The sequence below is a fragment of the Schistocerca nitens genome, chromosome 4, assembly GCF_023898315.1.
Source record: "Schistocerca nitens isolate TAMUIC-IGC-003100 chromosome 4, iqSchNite1.1, whole genome shotgun sequence".
NCBI lineage: Eukaryota > Metazoa > Arthropoda > Insecta > Orthoptera > Acrididae > Schistocerca > Schistocerca nitens.
The window spans coordinates 213,974,159-213,992,366 of record NC_064617.1 but is presented as its reverse complement, the minus strand read 5'-3'; the positions used below and the strand labels follow the sequence as shown (position 1 = coordinate 213,992,366).

General features: G+C 45.8%; 1 protein-coding gene across 1 annotated transcript in view; it reads right to left on the bottom strand.

The window, feature by feature from the left end:
• Positions 1-4,781: 4,781 nt before the first annotated feature.
• The window catches only part of LOC126252207 (uncharacterized), a 334,717-nt gene continuing 321,290 nt past the window's right edge, over positions 4,782-18,208 (bottom strand). The window contains exon 5 of the mRNA XM_049953077.1: positions 4,782-5,110. Coding sequence (XP_049809034.1) covers positions 4,782-5,110 — 329 coding nt within the window. The remainder of the gene's footprint in view (positions 5,111-18,208) is intronic.

Below are 18,208 nucleotides of genomic sequence, written 5' to 3'. Positions count from 1 at the left end.
CCGCCGCCGTCAGTGTCAGCCAGTTTGCCGTGGCATACGGAGCTCCATCGCAGTCTTTAACACTGGTAGCATGCCGCGACAGCGTGGACGTGAACCGTATGTGCAGTTGACGGACTTTGAGCGAGGGCGTATAGTGGGCATGCGGGAGGCCGGGTGGACGTACCGCCGAATTGCTCAACACGTGGGGCGTGAGGTCTCCACAGTACATCGATGTTGTCGCCAGTGGTCGGCGGAAGGTGCACGTGCCCGTCGACCTGGGACCGGACCGCAGCGACGCACGGATGCACGCCAAGACCGTAGGATCCTAGGCAGTGCCGTAGGGGACCGCACCGCCACTTCCCAGCAAATTAGGGACACTGTTGCTCCTGGGGTATCGGCGAGGACCATTCACAACCGTCTCCATGAAGCTGGGCTACGGTCCCGCAGACCGTTAGGCCGTCTTCCGCTCACGCCCCAACATCGTGCAGCCCGCCTCCAGTGGTGTCGCGACAGGCGTGAATGGAGGGACGAATGGAGACGTGTCGTCTTCAGCGATGAGAGTCGCTTCTGCCTTGGTGCCAATGATGGTCGTATGCGTGTTTGGCGCCGTGCAGGTGAGCGCCACAATCAGGACTGCATACGACCGAGGCACACAGGGCCAACACCCGGCATCATGGTGTGGGGAGCGATCTCCTACACTGGCCGTACACCACTGGTGATCGTCGAGGGGACACTGAATAGTGCACGGTACATCCAAACCGTCATCGAACCCATCGTTCTACCATTCCTAGACCGGCAAGGGAACTTGCTGTTCCAACAGGACAATGCACGTCCGCATGTATCCAGTGCCACCCAACGTGCTCTAGAAGGTGTAAGTCAACTACCCTGGCCAGCAAGATCTCCGGATCTGTCCCCCATTGAGCATGTTTGGGACTGGATGAAGCGTCGTCTCACGCGGTCTGCACGTCCAGCACGAACGCTGGTCCAACTGAGGCGCCAGGTGGAAATGGCATGGCAAGCCGTTCCACAGGACTACATCCAGCATCTCTACGATCGTCTCCATGGGAGAATAGCAGCCTGCATTGCTGCGAAAGGTGGATATACACTGTACTAGTGCCGACATTGTGCATGCTCTGTTGCCTGTGTCTATGTGCCTGTGGTTCTGTCAGTGTGATCATGTGATGTATCTGACCCCAGGAATGTGTCAATAAAGTTTCCCCTTCCTGGGACAATGAATTCACGGTGTTCTTATTTCAATTTCCAGGAGTGTATTCATTCAGGAAATTAAAGACGTCGGCCGTGCGATGTGGCCAGGCACCATCTTGCATAAACCACGAGGTGTTCGCAGTGTCGTCTAAGGCAGTTTGTACCGCCACAAATTCACGAAGAATGTCCAGATAGCGAGATGCAGTAATCGTTTCGGATCTGAAAAATGGGCCAATGATTCCTTTGGAAGAAATGGCGGCCCAGACCAGTACTTTTTGAGGATGCAGGGACGATGGGACTGCAACATGGGGCTTTTCGGTTCCCCATATGCGCCAGTTCATCTACATCTACATCTACATTCATACTCCGCAAGCCACCCAACGGTGTGTGGCGGAGGGCACTTTACGTGCCACTGTCATTACCTCCCTTTCCTGTTCCAGTCGCGTATGGTTCGCGGGAAGAACGACTGTCTGAAAGCCTCCGTGCGCGCTCTAATCTCTCTAATTTTACATTCGTGATCTCCTCGGGAGGTATAAGTAGGGGGAAGCAATATACTCGATACCTCATCCAGAAACGCACCCTCTCGAAACCTGGCGAGCAAGCTACACCACGATGCAGAGCGCCTCTCTTGCAGAGTCTGCCACTTGAGTTTATTAAACATCTCCGTAACGCTATCACGGTACCAAATAACCCTGTGACGAAACGCGCCGCTCTTCTTTGGATCTTCTCTATCTCCTCCATCAACCCGATCTGGTACGGATCCCACACTGATGAGCAATACTGTTTATTGACGAAGCCGTCCAGGTAAAAATAAGCTTCGTCAGTAAACCAAATGCTGCCCACATGCATATCGCCGCCATCAATCCTGTGCACTATATCGTTAGCGAATGTCTCTCGTGCAGCAATGGTAGCGGCGCTGAGGGGTTGCCGCGTTTGAATTTTGTATGGATAGAGGTGTAAACTCTGGCGCATGAGACGATACGTGGACGTTGGCGTCATTTGGACCGCAGCTGCAACACAGCGAACGGAAACCCAAGGCCGCTGTTGGATCACCTGCTGCACTAGCTGCGCGTTGCCCTCTGTGGTTGCCGTACGCGGTCGCCCTACCTTTCCAGCACGTTCATCTGTCACGTTCCCAGTCCGTTGAAATTTTTCAAACAGATCCTTTATTGTATCGCTTTTCGGTCCTTTGGTTACATTAAATCTCCGTTGAAAACTTTGTCTTGTTGCAACAACACTGTGTTCTAGGCGGTGGAATTCCAACACCAGAAAAATCCTCTGTTCTAAGGAATAAACCATGTTGTCCACAGCACACTTGCACGTTGTGAACAGCACACGCTTACAGTAGAAAGACGACGTACAGAATGGCGCACCCACAGACTGCGTTGTCTTCTATATCTTTCACATCACTTGCAGCGCCATCTGTTGTTGAAAATTGTAACTACTGTAATTTCGAAAGTTTGTCCGCCTGAAAATGTACTGTTGTCCCAAGCATATTGCAACAAAAGGTGTATTTCTATCGCTGCTCGTTTAGTTTTTATTGCCGTTTCAAATATACCGGTCATTTTTGAAACACCCTGTATCTGCACACTGTAAAACTTTCAAAAATGTAGAATAAAAGATGTATTTAAAAATAGTGTGCATTTCTTTTGGAGTGACCCTCGCACATAGTGACTGAATTAGCATATCTGACGGGTGTGCTGTAATCTATTCTAGCAGGATCTATGCCGAGTAAATGAAGATAAAAATCTGTCGGATTGTGCTACCACCTGGTGACACTGACGTGAACTGCTAGCTGAGTGGCAAGGGCTAGATGTGTACAGCGTGATCCGTGCATGTTGTTTATCATATCGGTGTGTATTTGGCGCGAGTCGCGGATGTGCAAAAGCTCCTTAAAACGTGTACAACTGGCCCTGTGCTCACGACCTTGTTGGCAAGTTTCACATAGCCATATCCTTCCGAATGAGGTACGTATGTTACATTTAACAGCAAAGAAAGAAAAATGACAAGTAAATCCGCAAGGTGCCGAAAGTTAGGGTGTCAGGCGATCATCATAGGCCGCACCATCCGCTCCTTCCATCTCCATCATTTCTACCTCACTATTTATGGTCATCCTATCCACCTTACTCCTACCCTCAAATACCTTGGCCTCACCCTCGACCACCACCTCACCAGGACTCCCCATGTCCCTACCATCCAAAACAAAGCTCACAACAGACTCCACCTCCTGAAACTCCTGTCCGGCTGGACTTGGGGTTTGCATCCTTCCACCATCTTCCACACCTACAAATCCTTGATCCGCCCCATCCTCTGTTATACCAGCATAGTTTGGATTTCCACCCCTCCCAGGTTCTATAAATCCCTCCAAATCCTCAAATGCCATGCGCTCCGCCTCGCCTTCCGCATCCACCTTCCGACCCCAAGCGCATTCTCTACGACCTCATCCCCTTACCCCACCTTCTTCTTTTCCTTGAACACATCCACACACTATATATTGTCCGCTGCACTGATCTCCCTCACCCCCTGGTGTCTCCCTTCCTCTCCACCCGCAGCACGTTACCACACCTTTACCATTGTGTCCCACCCTCTCTCCATCTCCACACTCTCCGCCTCCTTTCCCAACGCAACTTCCACAATCTACACCTCCCGGATGATGAGCTTCGCACTGACATCTACCCTTCCTACCAACTCGAACCCATCTTCATCCTGCCTCCTCCTCAGGGCTCCCTCTCCTCCCCCTCCCTTCTCCTGAACAGCTTCCCCCTCCTACTGCCCCTCCCTCTCTTGTGCTCCCCTTCAGTGTCTGCCTCCTGCCTTGTCTTCCCTCTTCATCTCCTGTCCCACCAGTCTCCTGCCTCTTAGTGTACCTGCTGACGCCCCTACTCTTTTCATATCGACCCTTCCCCTGCTGCCTCCTTTTCCATCCTCTCCGGTATCACCCTCGGCAGGTCCCACCTGGCAGTTTTATTCTTCATTGTGTGTGCTCCAAGTGGGTTTTAAGTGTGTTGTTCTGGAGTGTTTTTAATACTGTGGCCGACTTTTAACCTGTGCATGTGCATTCAGTGTCTTCTTTGCGTTTACGAATTACCAGCTGTGTTTTGTAACTTTATGATGCCTTTTTAATTGTCCCGCATGAACGTCTCCATGCCAGTATATTTTTACGTCCATTATCTCCCCTTACTCTAAAAAATGGTTCAAATGGCTCTGAGCACTATGGGACTCAACTGTTGTGGTCATCAGTCCCCTAGAACTTAGAACTACTTAAACCTAACTAACCTAAGGACATCACACACATCCACGCCCGAGGCAGGATTCGAACCTGCGACCGTAGCAGCCGCACGGTTCCGGACTGCGCGCCTAGAACCGCGAGACCACCGCGGGCGGCCCCCTTACTCTGTTTTATGTTCCCCTTATATATGTAACATTTTATTCTTGTCTTAGTTGTCACGTCACTCGGCTGTAGAGCGGCGGATTGTGCCGCTGACGGTCCTCCCGTGCCCATATTGGGCAGGGGAATGAAATCACAATAAAGGAAAAAAAAGTAAGGGTGTCCACGTGCCCTTACGCAGCAGCCGCCACCCTTTAATGTGTTTCGCTTACCCGTTCCACGCGGTGACCGGCGAGGGCGAGAGGTCGGCGAGCTCGACGTCGCCGAAGAGCGTGTAGGCGCGGCCCCTGCCGGCGGCGCGGCCGGGCCTGCGCAGCAGCGCGGCGCCCACGAGCGCGTGCAGCGAGAGGCCGGCGAGCAGCAGCTGCGCGCCCGCGTGGCCCAGCCGCCGCAGCAGCGCGTGCAGCAGCAGAGGCCCCGAGAACTGGCCCAGCGCGCGCGCCGCAGACAGCGCCGCCGACGACAGCTGCGACGGGCCGCCCACGTGCGACTGCAGCGCCGCCGCGCCCTGGCAGCTCGCCACCGCCACGCCCGCGCCTGCGCACACCGCGCCGTCAGCGGCGGTACAAGGACGCCCACCAGAAACCAGCTTCCGCGAGCACTTGCTGAGGTGTTTACATCAGAATAAACATCGGGTGTTCATAATTAAAGCACAGCAAATCACGGAGGACAACTGACGTCTGTAATTATCGTAAGGCAGCAGAAATTGGTAGATATACTAATGCGTTCATGAGGAACCGATTTACATTGAAAAAAATTTAATTCCAATTTTCTACACCAGCTGCAAATCTGGCCCTGTAGACTGTTTGTTCGACGGAATGATATCCACCCTGTCATTTGACAACCGCAATGTGAATGAACACTGCCGCTATCGGGGACACGACTGTGCGCTGTTAGTAAAAATTTCATCTACATCTACATGGATACTCTGCTAATCACATTTATACAGGGTGTTACATAAAGGTACGGCCAAACTTTCAGGAGACATTCCTCACACACAAATAAAGAAAAGCTGTTATGTGGACATGTGTCCGGAAACGCTTAATTTCCATGTTAGAGCTCATTTTAGTTTCGTCAGTATGTACTGTACTTCCTCGATTCACCGCCAGTTGGCGCAATTGAAGGAAGGTAATGTTGACTTCGGTGCTTTTGTTGACATGCGACTCATTGCTCTACAGTACTATCATCAAGCACATCAGTACGTAGCATCAACAGGTTAGTGTTCATCACGAACGTGGTTTTGCAGTCAGTGCAATGTTTACAAATGCGGAGTTGGCAGATGCCCATTTGATGTATGGATTAGCATGGGGCAATAGCCGTGGCGTGGTACGTCTGTATCGAGACAGATTTCCAGAACGAAGGTGTCCCGACACGAAGACGTTCCAAACAATTGATCGGCGTCTTATGGAGCACGGAACATTCCAGCCTATGACCCGCGACCGGGGAAGACCTAGAAAGACGAGGATACCTGCAATGGGCGAGGCAATGCTTCGTGCAGTTGACGATAACCCTAATGTCAGCGTCAGAGACGTTGCTGCTGTACAAGGTAACATTGACCACGTCACTGTATGGAGAGTGCTACGGGAGAACCAGTTGTTTCCGTACCATGTACAGCGTGTGCAGGCACTATCAGCAGCTGATTGGCCTCCACGGGTAAACTTCTGCGAATGGTTCATCCAACAACGTGTCAATTCTCATTTCAGTGCAAATGTTCTTTTTACGGATGAGGCTTCATTCCAAGGCGATCAAATCGTAAATGTTCACAATCAACATGTGTGGGCTGACGAGAATCCGCACGCAATTGTGCATTCACGTCATCAACACAGATTTTCTGATTTTCTGTGAACGTTTGAGCAGGCATTGTTGGTGATGTCTTGATTGGGCCCCACGTTCTTCCACCTACGCTCAATGGAGCACGTTATCATGATTTCATACGGGATACTCTACCTGTGCTGCTAGAACATGTGCCTTTACAAGTACGACACAACATGTGGTTCATCCACGATGGAGCTCCTGCACATTTCAGTCGAAGTGTTCGTACGCTTCTGAACAACAGATTCGGTGACCGATGGATTGGTAGAGGAGGACCAGTTCCATGGCCTCCACGCTCTCCTGACCTCAACCCTCTTGACTTTCATTTATGGGGGCATTTGAAAGCTCTTGTCTACGCAACACCGGTACCAAAGATAGACTCTTCGTGCTCGTATCGTGGACGGCTGTGATACAATACGCCATTCTCCAGGGCTGCATCAGCGCATCAGGGATTCCATGCGACGGAGGGTGGATGCATGTATCCTCACTAACGGAGGACATTTTGAACATTTCCCGTAACAAAGTGTTTGAAGTCACGCTGGTACGTTCTGTTGCTGTGTGTTTCCATTCCATGATTAATGTGATTTGAAGAGAAGTAATAAAATGAGCTCTAACATGGAAAATAAGCGTTTCCGGACACATGTCCACATAACATATTTTCTTTCTTTGTGTTTGAGGAATGTTTCCTGAAAGTTTGGCCGTACCTTTTTGTAACACCCTGTATGCCTGGCAGAGGGGACTTTGAACCACCTTCACAATTCTCTATTATTCCAATCTCGTACAGCACGCGGAAAGAATAAACACCTATATCTTTCTGTGCGAGCTCTGATTTCCCTTACTTTATCGTGGTGAACGTTCCTCCCTCTGTAGGTCGGTGTCAACGAAATATTTTCACATTCGGAGGAGAAAGTTGGTGATTGGAATTTCGTGAGAAGATTCCGTCAAAACGAAAAATGCCTTTCTTTTAATGATTTCCAGCCCAAATCCTGTATCATTTCTGTGACACCCTCTCCCATATTTCGCGATAATACAAAACGTGCTGCCTTTCTTTGAACTTTTTCGAATTACTTCGTCAGACCTCTGGTAAGGATCCCACACTGCCCAGCAATATTCTAAAAGAGGACGGACAAGCATAGTGTAGGCAGTCTCCTTAGTAGGTCTGTTACATTTTCTAAGTGTTCTACCAATAAAACGCAGCCATTGGTTAGCCTTTCCCACAACATTTTCTATGTGTTCCTTCCAATCTAAGTTGTTCATAATTGTATTTAGTTGAATTTACGGCTTTTAGATTAGACTGATTTATCGTGTAACCGAAGTTAAACGAGTTACCTTTAGCAATCATGTGGGTGACCTCACACTTTTCGTTATTTAGGGTCTACTGCCACTTTTCGCACCATTCAGATATGTTTTCTAAATCGTTTTGCAGTTTGTTTTGATCTTCTGATGACTTTATTAGTCGATAAACGACAGCGTCATCTGCAAACATCCTAAGACGGCTGCTCAGATTGCCTCCAAAATCGTGTGTATAGATAAGGAACAGCAAAGGGCGTATAACACTACATTGAGGAACGCCAGAAATCACTACTGTTTTACTCGATGACTTTCCGTCAGTTACTACGAGACGATATTCCATAAGGAAGCAATTTCACTATGAGCCGCTTGTGTGGTACAGTACCAAAAGCCTTCCGGAAATCCAGAAATACAGTATAAATCTGAAATCCCTTGTCAATAGCACTTAACACGTCATGCGAGTAAAGAGCTAGTTGTGCTTCACAAGGACGTTTTCTAAATCCATATTGACTGTGTTCCCCCCCATGAACCATGGACCTTGCCGTTGGTGGGGAGGCTTGCGTGCCTCAGCGATACAGATGGCCGTACCGTAGGTGCAACCACAACGGAGGGGTATCTGTTGAGAGGCCAGACAAACATGTGGTTCCTGAAGAGGGGCAGCAGCCTTTTCAGTAGTTGCAGGGGCAACAGTCTGGATGATTGACTGATCTGGCCTTGTAACATTAACCAAAACGGCCTTGCTGTGCTGGTACTGCGAACGGCTGAAAGCAAGGGGAAACTACAGCCGTAATTTTTCCCGAGGACATGCAGCTCTACTGTATGATTAAATGATGATGGCGTCCTCTTGGGTAAAATATTCCGGAGGTAAAATAGTCCCCCATTCGGATCTCCGGGCGGGGACTACTCAAGAGGACGTCGTTATCAGGAGAAAGAAAACTGGCGTTCTACGGATCGGAGCGTGGAATGTCAGATCACTTAATCGGGCAGGTAGGTTAGAAAATTTAAAAAGGGAAATGGATAGGTTAAAGTTAGATATAGTGGGAATTAGTGAAGTTCGGTGGCAGGAGGAACAAGACTTTTGGTCAGGTGATTACAGGGTTATAAATACAAAATCAAATAGGGGTAATGCAGGAGTAGGTTTAATAATGAATAAAAAAATAGGAGTGCGGGTTAGCTACTACAAACAGCATAGTGAACGCATTATTGTGGCCAAGATAGACACAAAGCCCATGCCTACTACAGTAGTACAAGTTTATATGCCAACTAGCTCTGCAGATGATGAAGAAATAGATGAAATGTATGACGAGATAAAAGAAATTATTCAGGTAGTGAAGGGAGACGAAAATTTAATAGTCATGGGTGACTGGAATTCGTCAGTAGGAAAAGGGAGAGAAGGAAACATAGTAGGTGAATATGGATTGGGGGGAAGGAATGAAAGAGGAAGCCGCCTTGTAGAATTTTGCACAGAGCATAACTTAATCATAGCTAACACTTGGTTCAAGAATCATGAAAGGAGGCTGTATACATGGAAGAAGCCAGGAGATACTGACAGGTTTCAGATAGATTATATAATGGTAAGACAGAGATTTAGGAACCAGGTTTTAAATTGTAAGACATTTCCAGGGGCAGATGTGGATTCTGACCACAATCTATTGGTTATGAACTGCAGATTGAAACTGAAGAAACTGCAAAAAGGTGGGATTTTAAGGAGATGGGACCTGGATAAACTGAAAGAACCAGAGGTTGTACAGAGTTTCAGGGAGAGCATAAGGGAACAATTGACAGGAATGGGGGAAAGAAATACAGTAGAAGAAGAATGGGTAGCTCTGAGGGATGAAGTGGTGAAGGCAGCAGACGATCAAGTAGGTAAAAAGACGAGGAATAATAGAAATCCTTGGGTAACAGAAGAAATATTGAATTTAATTGATGAAAGGAGAAAATATAAAAATGCAGTAAATGAAGCAGGCAAAAAGGAATACAAACGTCTCAAAAATGAGATCGACAGGAAGTGCAAAATGGCTAAGCAGGGATGGCTAGAGGACAAATGTAAGGATGTAGAGGCTTGTCTCACTAGGGGTAAGATAGATACTGCCTACAGGAAAATTAAAGAGACCTTTGGAGAGAAGAGAACCACTTGTATGAATATCAAGAGCTCAGATGGAAACCCAGTTCTAAGCAAAGAGGGGAAGGTAGAAAGGTGGAAGGAGTATATAGAGGGTTTATACAAGGGAGATGTACTTGAGGACAATATTATGGAAATGGAAGAGGATGTAGATGAAGACGAAATGGGAGATAAGATACTGCGTGAAGAGTTTGACAGAGCACTGAAAGACCTGAGTCGAAACAAGGCCCCGGGAGTAGACAACATTCCACTAGAACTACTGATGGCCTCGGGAGAGCCAGTCATGACAAAACTCTACCATCTGGTGAGCACGATGTATGAGACAGGCGAAATACCCTCAGACTTCAAGAAGAATATAATAATTCTAATCCCAAAGAAAGCAGGTGTTGACAGATGTGAAAATTACCGAACTATCAGTTTAATAAGTCACAGCTGCAAAATACTAACGCGAATTCTTTACAGACGAATGGAAAAACTGGTAGAAGCTGACCTCGGGGAAGATCAGTTTGGATTCCGTAGGAATGTTGGAACACGTGAGGCAATACTGACCTTACGACTTATCTTGGAAGAAAGATTAAGAAAAGGCAAACCTACGTTTCTAGCATTTGTAGACTTAGAGAAAGCTTTTGACAATGTTGACTGGAATACTCTCTTTCAAATTCTGAAGGTGGCAGGGGTAAAATACAGAGAGCGAAAGGCTATTTACAATTTGTACAGAAACCAGATGGCAGTTATAAGAGTCGAGGGACATGAAAGGGAAGCAGTGGTTGGGAAAGGAGTGAGACAGGGTTGTAGCCTCTCCCCGATGTTATTCAATCTGTATATTGACCAAGCAGTAAAGGAAACAAAAGAAAAATTCGGAGTAGGTATTAAAATTCATGGAGAAGAAGTAAAAACTTTGAGGTTCGCCGATGACATTGTAATTCTGTCAGAGACAGCAAAGGACTTGGAAGAGCAGTTGAACGGAATGGACAGTGTCTTGAAAGGAGGATATAAGATGAACATCAACAAAAGCAAAACGAGGATAATGGAATGTAGTCAAATTAAGTCGGGTGATGCTGAGGGAATTAGATTAGGAAATGAGACACTTAAAGTAGTAAAGGAGTTTTGCTATTTAGGGAGTAAAATAACCGATGATGGTCGAAGTAGAGAGGATATAAAATGTAGACTGGCAATGGCAAGGAAAGCGTTTCTCAAGAAGAGAAATTTGTTAACATCGAGTATAGATTTAGGTGTCAGGAAGTCGTTTCTGAAAGTATTTGTATGGAGTGTAGCTATGTATGGAAGTGAGACATGGACGATAACTAGTTTGGACAAGAAGAGAATAGAAGCTTTCGAAATGTGGTGCTACAGAAGAATGCTGAAGATAAGGTGGGTAGATCACGTAACTAATGAGGAGGTATTGAATAGGATTGGGGAGAAGAGAAGTTTGTGGCACAACTTGACTAGAAGAAGGGATCGGTTGGTAGGACATGTTTTGAGGCATCAAGGGATCACAAATTTAGCATTGGAGGGCAGCGTGGAGGGTAAAAATCGTAGAGGGAGACCAAGAGATCAATACACTAAGCAGATTCAGAAGGATGTAGGTTGCAGTAGGTACTGGGAGATGAAGAAGCTTGCACAGGATAGAGTAGCATGGAGAGCTGCATCAAACCAGTCTCAGGACTGAAGACCACAACAACAACAATTGACTGTGTCTCAATAGACCGTTTTCTTCGAGGTAATTCATAATGTTCGAACACAATATATGTTCCAAAATCCTGCTTCATATCGCCGTTAATGATATGGGTCTGTAATTTAGTGGATAACTCCTGTGCGAACGGGAACGGTAAAAATTACAGAAAATGATGCTGAGGACAACAGAACACCCAGTCCACGAGCGGACAAAATCTCCAATCCAGCCGGGAATCGAACGCGGGCCTACTTTCACGGGAGGCAAGCACGTTACCACCTAGCTAAGCAGGCAGACAGTAACAATTACAGTATTGCACTGAGAGAATGTCCCGACTCAAATGTCTGAGGAGAAGCCCGGCGTCATTAAATGATTTAAAGAATATGATAATGAAATTACAAAACACAAGTGAGCCTGGTGAGGTACCAATAAGAGGAAGCCATCCTATACCAGTGGAAGTTATTCATAAGCTTGCTGTTGCTATTAACTGGTATGCAGCACATTCCCCAGGTAGTGCTGGTGGTCGTGCAGTGTAGCGAGAGTTGTCCATCCCATGGTCAACAGTATGGAGTGATGTGTGGTCTATTTCACACTGATACGGTGCAGCAATTGAAACCTCATGATCCACAGCAAAGTTCTGAATTTGCTCCTCAGTGTCTGCCACAGATATAAGTTGATGGCCTGTTGCCGGGAAATAGTCTATGGAATGACAAGTCATGTTTCGCACTAGATGGTGCAGTGAATACACAGAACCACAGAATGTTTCGTACTTTTAAACCAAGTGTCATGCACAAAGAGCCATTCATCTCGCCGTATCTGAGGGTGTGTTGCATGGAACAACAAGCACCTTTGCTCTCGGTCCATTGTTCTTTGAAGAGCATACATCCACAGGCCCTGTCAGATGGCCGGCCCCTGTGGCCGAGCGGTTCTTGGAGCTTCAGTCTGGAACCGCGCGTCTGCTACGGTCGCAGGTTCGAATCCTGTCTCGGGCATGGACGTGTGCGATGTCCTTAGGTTAGTTAGGTTTAAGTAGTTCTAAGTCTAGGGGATTGATGACCTCAGATGTCAAGTCCTATAGTGCTTAGAGCCATTTGAACCCTGTCAGATGTACCGTGTAGAGATGGGCAAAACTGTTCTTTTCAGAGATCGGATCAGAACTGTTCACTCCCTGAAATGAATTAGCTCTTTTTCATGACTCACCACTCATTCACAATAGAAAATAAATGGAAGGCACATTGCCCTTTAAACTTGGTTTATTCCAGTACTATACCTGTATTTTGATCTTATTTGATCCAATTTTGAAGTAACACAGATAATGAGTAAGAATTTTGTATTGTTTATTGAAATTTCCACGATATGACGAAGTTTTTGATTATTGATTTATTTTGCACTAAAATGGTTTTTTGGGTGATCGGAAAATGTTGTAACTTGAGATTTACATTAACAATATATTTGGCTATAATGTATTAAAATTTCATTAACCTCGTACAAATACATCGCAAGCCATATATTTTTAAAGTGAACATTTCCTTCCAAAGACGCCTAAAATCGCAAAATCCGTACTACAATAAGAAAAAAATATATAAATTTGACTGTAAGACCAAAGTGCTGCATATAGCCTTCCGCAGAATAAAACAAGGAAAAATTGGTGTATCACTTTTGCTATACGTTTATCGGTTCGCTCGTAATTAAAGTGTAAATTCGAGTGACCATAATAAAAAACCCTATAGTAAGAGGAGCCATCAGGAACCTAATCTGATCAGTTTAAACAAATAAAAATAAAATAAAAACAAATGATGTATACATAACATAATAACGTAATATACATAGCGGTATTACTACGAAGAACAATATCCAGTAGAGACGAACTCCGATGCAGAGGCGCTGAGTCAAGCAGCTCGAGCCGCGAGCTGTATTACTGCGTGAGCTAAGAGCGCAGAGACCAGAGTGACACCTGAGTTGCTTTGCTCAACGCTCTGGCTAGAGTCGAGAAGGGTGGGGTGAGCGTTGAGCGGGCGAGTTCCGAGGGTGGGGGGAGCGGTGAACAGCCACCACTCACCCGCTCGGAGACAAATCGTCCGCTCTCTTGCGAGCAGGTTGTTGCATGTAGTTCTTATGTTCTCCGCTAGGAGGCTCTCTGTCTTGTTGCTCGCATCAACCGCCCAGAGGGCAGGACGTGCGACTGAAACGATCGCTGACGGAGTTCAGGTGCGCCAGACACTGCACGCGGCAGAGGAAGCACAGGGACGGCACGGCATGTGTGAAACACAAAATCCAATGGGGCACTGCACAATGCAGGCAGCCAAGGCAGAAGCAGGGCAGAGGCCGGCGCTGGCTGTGGTGTGTGGCGTGCGGTGTGCTCTGACCAGCAGAGGCGCCGCTGATATGCTCCGACTCTCTCTCTCTCTTTCTCTCTCTCTCTGCTGTGGGAAACGTTCGGAGCTACCGTTCTTTTTTTCTGAATCACTGATTGTTCACTCCTTTGAAAGATTCAACTCTATGAATTAGTTCAGGAGCGGATCCCCCATCTCTAGTACCGTGACATCTGCATGTTATCGAGACCTCTTTGTACAGCATGTGATTCCTGCTTTGGAAGATCGGAACTGTGTGGAAACCACTGTTTCCATGCAGGGTGGAGCTACACCTCATGTCAACTGGGTGATGCCAATGAAAAATGTGCTTAATGCATCTTTCCACGAATGTATTATCCCCAGAGGTTTTCCAGATGGTTGTCTTGTAACATCACCGGATCTGAATCGATTTGACTTTTGACTCTGGGGATATTTAAAAAGAGTTTACCAGGGGTACGTTCAGGCTCTCACTGACCTGAAGGCCAGTATACAGGAATATGTTGCTGAGATTCCACCAGAACTGCAGCGAGCAACGGTTGATCACATCGTTTTACGTATGTAGCATCTCATCGACGTCTCCGTTGGTTACATTGAACAAATTGTGTTAGTGGCACTTAATAATAAAATCAACGTTATCCCTTCCTCAGTCGTTTAACCCTTTCTGCCCACCTCCCGCTCCTAGTCCATTATATATGGAAACATTTCTTGCATTCACAGCGTCAAATTTGCACCTTGTGGCCAAAATTTGAACTAATTTTCTTCTAGGGTAAACCGGTTCCGCATTAACGCATTCGAAAATCTACCGAGTTTCCTTGGCATACGATAATTACAGTCCACACTGGTCCTTTGTGAGTTGCTGCACTTTATAACCACCCGGTACTTGCGCATGTTTACTTCCGCAAGTCGCTTGGGCAAGTTACGAGGGTCAGTCAAAAAGTAATGCCTCCTATTTTTTTTTCTACGTTTAATTGTCAGGAAATTTAAATGCAATTACATAGGTTGAAAACCACAACATTGAGGATCATTTTGTCATTTTTCAATGTAATCTCCGCCCATCTCTACAGTTTTGGTCCATCTTTGAACAAGGGCATGTATCCCAGCACGGTAAAAATCACAGCTCTGCTTCCTAAGCCATTGACGCACGGATGTTTTGACGGCCTCCTCATCTTCAAAATGAATCCCACGATGAGCTTCTTTTAGTGGCCCGAACAGATGGAAGTCTGATGGTGCCAGGTCAGGGCTGTATGGGGGATGAGGCAAAACTTCCCATCCAATTTTGACAATCTCGTCAGAGGTGTGACGACTGGTGTGTGGTCTTGCATTGTCATGCAAAAGAAGAACATCTGCCATTGATTTTGTTGGGCGAACTCGCTGAAGACGTGCTTTAAGTTTTTTGAGGGTTGTGACGTATTGAACAGAATTTATTGTGCATCCCTGCTCCAAAAAATCAATCAGAATCACACCCTCTGTATCCCAGAAAACTGTTGCCATAACTTTCCCTGCCGATCGCACAGTTTTGAATTTTTTCTTCCTCGGCGAGCTTGTGTGACGCCACTCCATTGACTGCCTCTTTGATTCGGGTTCAAAAAAATGCACCCATGTTTCGTCCCCGGTCACAATTTTTTTCAGAAACTCATCTCCCTCCAAACGGAAGCGCTGCAAGTGTTGGGAGGCTATTGTTTTCCTTGCCTCTTTATTCTGATCGGTTAACATTCTTGGAACCCACCGTGCACAAACTTTTGAGTACCCCAATTGTTTAATAATCGTGATCACACTGCCTTTACTAAGAGAAATAATGCGACACACTTCATCTGCAGTCACCCGACGGTCACCACGAATGATGTCATCAACTTGCTGAATGTTGTGTGGAGTCACTGCACTCACCGGCCTGCCGCTCCGCTTTTCGTCAGTCAACGGTGTTTGCCCTTCAGCTTCCTTACAACGACGAACCCATCGTCTAACAGTGCTGACATCCACTGTCACAACACCATACACCTTCTTCAGTCTTTCATGAATGCGTATGGGCGTTTCACCTTCTGCATTCAAGAATTCAATCACACAACGCTGTCTCAAACGAACATCGATGTCGGCCATCTTACAAACTTCTGCTGTGCTGCCACCTGTTGACACAGAAAGTTACTACTGCAGTGGATTGCAGAAGAAGGTTTGAGGAATGGCGCCAAATTCAAATTTTTCACTTAACTTAATTTCTTTAAGTAGAAAAAAAATGGGAGGCATTACTTTTTGACCGACCCTCGTAGTTTCAGGCAGCTGTTGCAGGTACCTGCGAAAGTGAAACTGAAGCTTCTGGCTGCGTATAAAACGTTCGAATTGCTTCTGGGAGTGCAACCGCGATATTTTGACATACGCACACCCTGTCATTTTCAAGGCAGAAATGCAGTGCCATAAAGGAGTGTAAGGAAATTTGAAACCTCGATATGCAGAGTGTATGCGGAAACACACACACACACACACACACACACACACACACACACACACACACACACACACTGAAAATACAAGCGCCACCACCCAACCAAAGATGACCAATTTCAGAAGTTATCGATTGTGAATATTAATTATAAAAAGTGATGGCGTGTTTTCTTAAATCCTGCGAGGAATCCTGTTCTGTCCATGTTCAGGAAACAGAGGGACAGAGCTAATGCTAACTCATTTTTTGGGTGTTAATATTCACTATTGCTTTGGTTATCTTTGGCTGTATGGTGGCGCTAGCGTTTACAGTGCGTGCGTGTGCATATGTGTGTGTGTGTGTGTGTGTGTGTGTGTGTGTGTGTGTGTGTGTTATGTTTCCGCATATGCTTTGCACACCGAGTTATTAAATTTACTTGCACACAGTTATCTCTCTGCATTTGTGCCTTCAAAATGATAGTGTTTGCACATGTCGAAATACCGATATGCAGGTGCACTTCTTTTTCATTTTATTTGATTTCACGCAGATCCCATTTCACCACATACAATTATTTCACGTAATAATACAAACAAGACACTGCTCTGACTATTACAAAATATAAAACCTAATTGAACCAACTAAGTAGTCAAGAAAGTACATTAGTCTGACACCACCTTTACAGAAAAAGCAATTAAATTTTTTTAAAAATCCATTTATATACATGCATAATGAAACGTAAGAAAATATTCCCAAATTTACAAGTTACCTTTTACAAAGATACAAAGACGGACGAAATGGCAGATATATCTGACAACGGACCTACTAAAGGAAATTAGAGCTACTCTAAGAGAAAGATAATGGTTAATTTTTTAAACACTGTGCAATGTAGCTGTTCTTGGATGATTGCATTCATCACATTCTACTAGTATGTATACTGTCCTCGTCAGTGTCGCAGGATTCACATTGTTACAGTCCCCCGCAAAAGAGTTTCCACCAGTCGCGTAGTGACATAGGCAAGCAGAAGTTTATAGTGTCATGCTTAAGAACCAGAGCAACAGCCACAGTTGTTACATAATTATTCTTAAAGAAAAAATCTTACGAAAAACGAAAAGTTAAGAATAAAAGAAATATTTGGTTGAAGAAATGGATCCAAAGGCGTAGACTATACAGTTATGTTGTCAACAAACAATACTGAATGCAGATAGAGGTGGTGTTGATATCAATGAAGCTTTTTGTTCGTTCCGCAATAACATAAAGCTCTCTTACAGTGGGAGTGGCATTTTGATAGCTAATAGAGCGCAGTGTTATTTCGTAAATACAATAATTGTCGCTCATAACGCCACTCCTCAGGCTTATATTCGTCCAATGAGGGCCCATCAGTTTCTCAGCTGAGAAAACTTTATTCTTCATCTACCTTCTATTTGGCAACATATACTGTATTCCAACATTATGAAATACCTCGAAGACACATTGAGGTATAACGAGCAAGAATTCAGAAAATGTCGTCCTTGTCAAACACAGCTGGGTCTTTATTCATATGAACTAATGACTACTGTTGACAGTGTATCGCAAGATGATTCCAGTTTTCTACAGACTGGGCAAAATAAAAGTGTCCCAGAAAATATTTAATGCACCTTACGATAGGCAACCCAGCTTACACATGATGCCCCGCCCCCTCCCGCCCCCACCGGTGAGGATGAAATGTTGGATTGCCTATTTTAAAGGTGCACGAAATACTTTCGAAAGAAGTTGTAGTACCACCCTGTTCCCATCACTTAATCTTTGTCAACGAAAAACTTTATGCGCGCTTGTGCAAGTCGTCTATATGGATCAAAGACTCATTGCGACTGCGAGAGGGAGAGAGAGATTATCTCTGACTCGTGACATAAAAACTCTGTGTAAATAATGTGGAAGTGGAACATTACGTGTAGTATGAACTTACTTACTTCTGACTGAACTGTGATTAGCAACATTGTTG